At 37.6% G+C, this 9043-nt stretch overlaps 1 protein-coding gene across 1 annotated transcript in view; it reads right to left on the reverse strand.

Moving 5' to 3' along the window:
* Positions 1 to 1525: 1525 nt before the first annotated feature.
* The window catches only part of LOC109911901 (dynein axonemal heavy chain 5-like), a 274289-nt gene continuing 266771 nt past the window's right edge, over positions 1526 to 9043 (reverse strand). Inside the window, exon 48 of the mRNA XM_048607992.1 lies at positions 1526 to 2358. Coding sequence (XP_048463949.1) covers positions 2140 to 2358 — 219 coding nt within the window. The 3' untranslated portion in view covers positions 1526 to 2139. The remainder of the gene's footprint in view (positions 2359 to 9043) is intronic.

Consider the following 9043-nt stretch of genomic DNA (forward strand, 5'->3'; position numbering starts at 1 on the left):
TAAATTATGCTGGTGATGATAATCCCTTCTCCATTGGTGTTGCATGAAAATGCAGTTATGCAATGTGACAGAGTTACTTTGTTGCTCGACATTTAATGATCATTGATTTGATAGTGCATACCATGCTTTCGGCTAGACTGTTCAAGCATGGATAGTGGGGAATTGATAATGATATGGGCTTACTCCCTACTCAGTACATGTGTGCCATAATCCATTGTCAGGCACTATCTGCACCAGAACATTGAATAAACTGAAGATAGCACTCATCGAGTCAATGATGGTCATGCTTATTGTATTGTTAGGTCACCGAACATTGGAAATTTAGAGATGTAATCCAGTACAAGGATGTTTACTTTTCCTATGCACTGATGATGCACCCTCTCCTGCTGATGTTGATATATTTAATAAACCTCACAAGAATTCACAAGTCATTGACAATTCTGATTCATCCCTAGCCAGTACAAAGATTCACATAATGACAGTAAGAACTGCCGATGCTGTTCAGTACTCACGTGTTATTGTTGTAAGAGAGAAGTGCTACCTTGGTGTGACACTTTTTGATGTTAAGATTTGTTTGCTCAGTCTTGATATATGAAGTTTGTCTCCGAATGACCAAAATGAACAAATCTGCTCAGGTGCATCTTTAATACAACAAGGCCAATCCTGAATAATGATCTTTTGTAACTCTCATGGTTACTCAGCTTCAGCAGTTGCTGATTGCAACTGTTCATAGTGACTCTGGACAAAGTAATCAGACTAACCTTGAGCATCTTCAACTAATCGGTCTAGAGTCAGCATGTCGATCAAATATCTTTTGTCTTTGTATGGGTTGGGTAATCTATTCAGTGTATCAGATTAATTATGGTGGTTTATATCACACTTTTAATTCATGTCCTTGCACCTTGACAAGTGTCATACTCGAAAAGCAAAAGGAATTATGAGAAAAAGAACTACCCACCAACATAAAGGGAATCCCATAGTCTTCTGTAGCCATATAAACAGCAAAAGGGTGGCAAAAGGAGGTGTAGTGCCAATTAGGCACAAAAAAGGGAATATATAGATGGAGGCAAAGGGCATGGCTGCAGAATTAAATCAATTCTTTGCATCTGAGGTAGAAGCTACTGAGGCCATGGTGACAGAGGAAGGAAGAGTTTATTGTGCATGTTGTAACTTCACTCTGGCTTCATTGTTGTACTCCCCTATTCCCAAATTAGTTAAATCCTCTGTAACCCTGCAAGGATATTCATCCTAATGCTGCAGAAGTGTAATTAGCCTTTCTTATACAGGTTTGTTCTGCACCAGAACTGACTCTGATATCTTAACGCGCCATGCACTAACCTCTCTATTTTATTCTTTGTGCTGTATATCAAATTTGTGGTAATTACACTAGAAGGACACAGAATTTTTTGACCTACGTGTTATCTGTTTTTATCCTAAAGAGGACAACGATTCACTCTCTGCTGAATAAGAGAATAATAAATGCAACAAGATTTGTTCAAAGTTAAGTTTAATTATTTAGGTTCAAGTATAATTTTCAGAAAAGTGAATGTTTTACCAATGATTGCATGATAATTACAGTGACTGTACTAAGCATTTAACCACATGGAAAATCAAGTACCTCTTTTATTATGTTTAATTTACAGATTTATGAATAAGGACAAAATACAGATTAATAGTTAAAAAAGTAACATTCATCAAATTGACAGCTAATAATAGTTTATTTAACAGCCTTTAGAAAAAGTAAATGGAATGTTTTAAACTAAAAGGAAAAAGAAACAACAAATGTTCAGTTCTGCCATTCAATGGGAGTGCATCAGTGTCTGTTTTACAGCCTTTTTGTTTTTGTGGTACAGGCTGGATAGACCAGTGAGTCTTTTCTCATCCTCATTATTTGGATATTTGTGGAAGAAGCACAGTATCAAACAGGTTGAACTGATCCATTACTGCACCAAGGATAAATGTTAGAATGTATCTCACTATGCACAACCTCTCCCATTTGAATACTGCATACATTATCTAGCCGACATTTGTTACAAAACTATTGCACAATTACACAACTAGACAATTTTGAATATAATTTCATGTTCTACTAAGCACAAGAATATTTAAATGTGCATTTTGCTGTGTCTAATTGTGGGTTTATTTGCAGTCACAGAGTAAAGCCACTCCTCGCAGGGTCCAGTGGTCAGGAATCTGTATTGTTTTCAGATAGAGAGAGAAGATGTACGTCAAATCAGTTCGTCTGGGCTTCTTGTACACAGGGCATGAGTACACTGCCCCCTGTTGTTTTTTGGGATCAGGAGGTGCAGTGGCACTGATTGCATATACATGGACTACAGGAAGCAATGTGAACAATACCTGCAAAGACAGTTGGAAGTAACAGGCAATTAAATGGATTCAGCAAACAGAGACAATTCTAGGCTATACATTTAAATGTGAAATGGAAAATAAAATATTCATATAAATAAAGCTATAATCAATCATACATTACTAGATGGACATATCTTAATTATCATAATTCTTAACTGTTATAATAAACAGAGGCCTGAATAGTCTCACAATTATAAGCCAAGGAAAATTAAAATAATCCTTAATCGCATTTCCTTTTGAATAATTCAAGCCATGGTATTCAATGTCAGATGCCATTAGATATAGCTGCGCATAAAGCCAAAACCATCACACTAAATAAAAGAAGAGAAACAGCAGAGGAGAAAGCCAAGTCAGAAACCATAGTGAATACTGCGAGTGCTGTTACCCTAATTGATGGTACTGCATTTGTGCTTGTATTGGAAGCTGCTGCCAAGCTGCAAGGGAAAGACCACCATCTAAGGTCTTTCTGCCAAAGTTAAATCGTTCAGTTATCGACCCTCCCAGTGCCTCAAATGTATGTAACTATAATCTTGTATGAGTAAGGAGTGCCTTTGGTTTATTTGCTGGATAGAGTAAAATTCCAATGTTTGGTTGTTTGTGCATATGCTACTGTACAGATTCAAACTGCTTTAGTGACTATGTATATAAAAATATTTTTATGAATAAAGTATATTTTTGAAATTAAAAAGTGCTTGTTTTACGCTAAATTTTACAATTTGATATAGGCGAAGAAGCTCTATAGGTAACTTGGACATTAAGCTCCCATAAGCAAGACTGACATCTTAACACCAATTAAGTTTGGCATTAATTTAACTTTCAGTGAAAAAAAATTATAACATCACTTTCAATGATCGATGTTTACCATGTCTATGCCTTTTGTCATTCTGAATACTCTCTCAGCTCCCCTCCTCTATTTGAGAGGACAAATAAACATTAAACAGGTATTTGATTCTCTGTAATTAAAACAGAAAACACTGAGAATAAATAGCTTGTCAGGCAGCCCCTGTGGACGCAGGAGCAGAGTAACTGATGCAGATTAATGATGACCTTTCGTCAAATTGTTTCATTCATCACCTGTCTCTCTCTCTCTCTCTCTCTCCCTCTCTCTCTCCATGGATACTGCCTGACCTGCTGAGTATTTCAAGCATCTTTTGTTTTTATTTTAGTTTTTCAGCATCCCACCGTAATTTGCGATTGTCTTAATTTCAAAATATCATTGTTGCTTACCCTCTTATTGCCAGTATCAAACAGGACAATATTCATGTGTATTTTTAGAGTTGTTCAATCCGCAGTGAGAAACCTAAATCGGCATACAATATTCCAGATGTGGAGCAGCCGTTGTTTTATGACTGTTTTCATTCATTCTTGAAATGAAAACTTTTTAAAAATAAAAGACATTCTTCAATGATCAGGGTGAAATGGTTTGATAAAGGTAGCATTAAAAGGGTTGAGCTGTGGTAGTATTATCCCTGACTCTGAGCCAGTAGCTTCAGATTCAAGTCTTACTCCAGCACTTGATGAATCAATTTGAACATCCGTTCAACTATGCCAATGTCAATCGGTAAGAGAGGGTGTAATTACTGGTCAGCCATGTGTTCTGGAAATAAATTGGAGCCTCTACAACCACTATCCATAGCTTCAGCCACAACATGCATGGAAAAGGGCATGCTACCACAGTAACATAGGTTCCTTGAGGGACTGAATGGCTCAGTCAGCTGAATGGCCAGTGCAGATTGGTGCCAACAGCATAGGATTTGATCAATATGCTGGCTAGAATGGATTCAGGACTTCCCTCCTTGTCCTACCCACGGTGGAGGTCACAGTGCTACAGTTTGTACCTGCCTTCGGACAGAGAAAAAGAACCAAGCGGTTGCACCAAGTGGTGCACCAAGCAGGTATTAGCCTTCCTTTGTGTGTGTGAAAAGAGTCAAATAACTCATGGGTCACAGACGCCTCATGGCAGCCACTACATTTGCAAATATGCTCAGCACGTTGGATGCTTTTCTCACCCATTTCTCTTTAATCATTAGTCTGGTTTTATCTAATTTCTGGACTGGGTATTTGCACTTAAATATAATTATTCTCCCTTGTTGCATTGAAAATTTTACCATTTGTGGTTTACCTTCATCTTTAAGTAATTTTCCTGAAATGCATTACCTTTTATTTTGTTGCAATCTACTACATGACCATTTCATCCTGTTGTTTCCTACATTGTTACTCCCAATTTATTCTTCCTAATTATATTTACATTGAATCAAAATTACAAGAAATAAATTTATTTTCAGAAAATGCAAATTAAGAATCTTTAAGCATTCTGAATATATATTTTCAATCAACACAAAAACTAAATGATACAGTGACTAAACCAAAGAGGTGAATGAATTGTTCCAATACTGTCCTGTAAGTCTTCTTTTTGGCGTTGTGCAGGATATTTCTCATGAGTTAAAACCAAGAAAAATAAAGTTCTTATGTACTGAAATTTTCCAAAGCACTTTTTAAGAATGCATTTATAGCAGACTGCAGTGCTAATTATTAGTGGATACGTAGAACAGAAATTTGGACCCAACATAACCTTATTTAATGAGTTAGCATTCACACTTGTGGAACCAGTTCTATTAAGAAAATATTTTTGTTGTTTCTTCACATCTAGCTTTGTATTACACTGTGCCATCAAACGCACTGAAGCAGAGCTGGCACAATGCCACAATAAAGTTGAATATTAAAAAGCCAAAAGCAATTTAGTCAAATCTCATTATTCATCAATTTACTCCAGTATAGTGAATTTCATTTATAATCTCTCTTGTCTTTTATTTTCATTGCCTTCTTAATCTACTTTTATTTACACATACTTTGAATATGGATGTGCAGCAACACTTAATTGTCATATTCTTATTTCATCAGTTAAATTTGACCACTTGAAGCACACTCTATAATATTTTACTTTATATCTTGAGGTGAATGAATTTGTGTCCTCATACAATCATAATCAGATCATATGGAAAAGAAACAAGCTGAGGAAAACTGGAGATGGGGAATGAAAAACTTTCACATTTTTGTCAATAGCAAAGTTTAATTTTACACTGAGTTCACATGCACAGAAAGGTAATCGATTTTAGTCCCCTAATCCAATATGCAGGGTGGAATCTTGTCCCCTCCCCCAAGCAAGTTTGCTGGTGGGCCATTTAATTGAGCAGAATGGTGGCAGATGGGGATCCCACTTCCAATTTCCACCCTGATTAAGTCCATGCTGGAAGAGTTGTGTATTTTTGCAGTAAAAGTAAAATTGGATGGAGCCCCAGTAGATATGGAGGTTGACATTGGGGCATCAATCAGCATCATTCCTGAATTGCTATACCATCAAAAAGAAAGCATATGTAGAATTAAGAAGTTATGGAGGAGAGAAAATCCCCCAAATGGAAAGGAACAGCGGGAAAGAACACTCATTAATGTAGCAATAAGTCACAATCCAGCTTTGCAGAGTGGACACTGGTTAAAAACACCAGAAATTAAACAGCAACAAGATTTTAACACAGAAGTAGTGAAACTCAAAACATTAAATTATGTGATCACCAAAAGTACCAGGATGTTTAGTGAAGCTAGTCACCTCGAAATAAGGCCAACATACAAACTCCAGGCCAGTTTACTGTAAACCTTGACTGGTGTCCTAAGTTCTAAGGGAGAAAATAGATCAAGAGCTGAAAAGATTTGAGATGGAAAACATTACGACAAAAGTTGAACAGAGTAATTGGTCTACTCCAACACTGTTAGTATCAAAGGAAACAGTTACGGTTAAGTGCATAAGGGCTTTATAAAGTAACTGCAAATCAAAGGTAATACATCTGATAATTTAACGCAAGGATCTAATTATTATGCATGAGGTTGAATCTTTTCAAAATTAAATCTGCACAAATGCCTAGCTGCGACTTGAAAAAGATGATGAGTCAGTCATAATTGACTATTAATCCCACATGGGTCTATTTCAATTTCATAAGCTGTCAGTTGACTTTGCTTCAGCCTTCAGAATTTTTCAATTATTGTAAGGTATTTGGGGTCATTTTGATGGCATACTTACTTCAACTCCAAATAGGTAGACTCATAATGATAGACTGGAGAAGGTGCTTCAACGTTTAGGAAACCATGATGTTCAGGCGAAAGCAATTAAATGTTTCAAAGTTCAGTAGAGTACTTGTAGCATAGAGTAGACAAAGTTGGGCAACATCTTATCTAGAGTGGAAGGTAAAGTCACCACAGTTTTACGAGGCAATAAAGAAATATGACTGCTGATGGTTTAACCTGAGAATCGCCATACGTCAAGCAAGGGGAGAGGTTGAGAAGGAGAGTCCTTCATGGTAACCTCAACCAGTGTGGAAATTGAACCCCTACTTTTGGAATCACTCCAAACCAGACATTCAGCCAACTGAGCTAACCAAACCAAGGTAAGGTTTAAGTAAAAAAGAAGTGTGTCACAGCCTCATAACATGTCTGAGGTCTGATCCTTTTTTTTGGCTTTTGTGAATTATTACAGTTAATTCATATCAAATTTGGTAACTTTATTACATCCATTGAGTGAACCCTTGAGGGAGGCTATTCCATCTCTTTGGACTAGGGAGTGTGACAAATCACTCAAGTCGTCTAGAAGCAAATTGGAAGATGGTATGATGCTTATGTATTACACTGTGTCCAAAAACCATTAAGCTAGCAAGTGATACCCCTCCATAAAGAGTAGGTGCTGTGTCTCTAGGAGTTGGACAATGGTGAGAAGAAATCAATTGCATTTGCATCAAGTACCTGTAGTGCCAGTGAGCATAATTATGAACAAATAGAGCATGAAGCCTGTGTCCAATTTTTTCGGAGTAAGAAAATTTCAAAAATATTTGTGTGATCATAGTTTCACAATGAAAATGGATTGTGAACAACTGAAAGTTACTTTGAATCAACGGCTCTGATAGCCACTTTAGGTGCAGCCTAAATGCAGAGATGGGCTTTGGGTTTGTCTGTTTATAAAAAAAACATTCAATACAGAAGATCAGAAGACAATCATTGTAATGTTGGTGCAATGTCTAGACGACCATCCGCATCCACCTAGAACCCAACAGGATGATGTGTTTTTAATTTCAGACATGGATGAGTTGCCAGTCACTGCAGATGACTTTGGAAGAAGAACTCGGAGAGAGCCTGTACTGTCAAGGATGTCTGACTGAATCACAAATGGGTGTCCAACACAAATATTGGATTTAAAAATTAGGCCATTTTTATCCATTAAAAATGAGTTGCCATTTGATAAAGGTTGCATAATGTGGGAAAGCGACACTGCATTTCCAGAAATGTACAGATCACACGTTGGTCATGAATGGGAACCTAAAAGAGGTAGCTAGTGCAATATCTAATGTGTCGGTTTTAATGTTCCAAGCATCCATAGTTTTGATTGTTCCACTAGATTGGAAGATTGCCTAGAGGATTGGCTAGCTCATGGGAAACATAAAGCAGCCATAAATGTTTTTTTTTTCTGATTGTCAAAATGTAACAAGCAATGTGCCACAGGAATCAGTGCTGGTGTTTCAACTTCTTACAATTTAAATCAATTACTTGGATGGGGGCTGTTGTGATGCAGTGGTGGTGTGCCTTCATCCGAGCAAGGAGTTCTGTGTTTGCCTCCCACCTGTTCCAGAGGTGCGTAATAAAGTCTCAGTACAGGTTGATTAGAAGATACCTGACTGACTTGGATAAAGGGAATAGATTTTCTGAGGATAGAAATGTAAGTCAGAAAGTAACTTGTGATGAGGGCATAAGGACGCTAGATAGGTCAAGTGAGTGGACAAAGATCTGGCAAATAGAATATAATGTAGGAAAATGTGAAATCGCCTATTTTGGCAGGAAGATAATTGAATTATCTAAGTGATAAGAAATCACAAAACCCTGAAATATGAAAGAATCTGGGCATTCTAGTACATGCATCACAAAAGGTTATTGTTCAGGTATAGCAAGTAGTTAGGAACGTTAATAGAATAATGGTGAGATGAATTGAATACAAACACAGAAAGGTCATGCTTCAGACACATTAGGCATTGGTGAGACCACATCTAGAGCACTGTGCTCAGTACTGGTCTTCTAATTCAAGTAATGATTTAAATGTATTTGATGGAATTCAGAGAAGGTTGATGAGAGTAATACCTGGAATGGGTACATTATCTTTTCAGGAAATGGTGGCATGGTGGCTCAGTGGTTAGCACTGCTGCCTCACAGTGCCAGGGACCCGGGTTCAATTCTATCCTCGGGTGACTGTCTGTGTGGAGTTTGCACATTCTCCCTGTGTCTGCGTGGGTTTCGTTCGGGTGCTCCAGTTTCCTCCCACAGTCCAAAGATGTGCAGGTTAGGTGGATTAGCCATGCTAAATTGCCCATACTGTTCAGGGATGTGTAGATTAGGTGGATTATAGAGGGATGGGTCTGGGTGGGATGCTCTGAGGGTCGGTGCAGACTTGTTGGGCCAAAGGGCCTGTTTCCACACTGTAGGGATTCTATGTGTGCAGAAATGTTCAACATGCTAGGCTTGTATCCATTGCCATTTGGAACAGTAAGAGATGACATGATTGAAATAAAAATGATCCTAAGGGGTTTGTCAAAGTGTGTATGTTAGGAATGTTTCCTGTTGTGGAGAATTTAGAACTAGGTTC

The sequence above is a fragment of the Rhincodon typus genome, chromosome 2 (genome assembly GCF_021869965.1).
Source record: "Rhincodon typus isolate 14 chromosome 2, sRhiTyp1.1, whole genome shotgun sequence".
In the NCBI taxonomy this organism is placed as follows: domain Eukaryota; kingdom Metazoa; phylum Chordata; class Chondrichthyes; order Orectolobiformes; family Rhincodontidae; genus Rhincodon; species Rhincodon typus.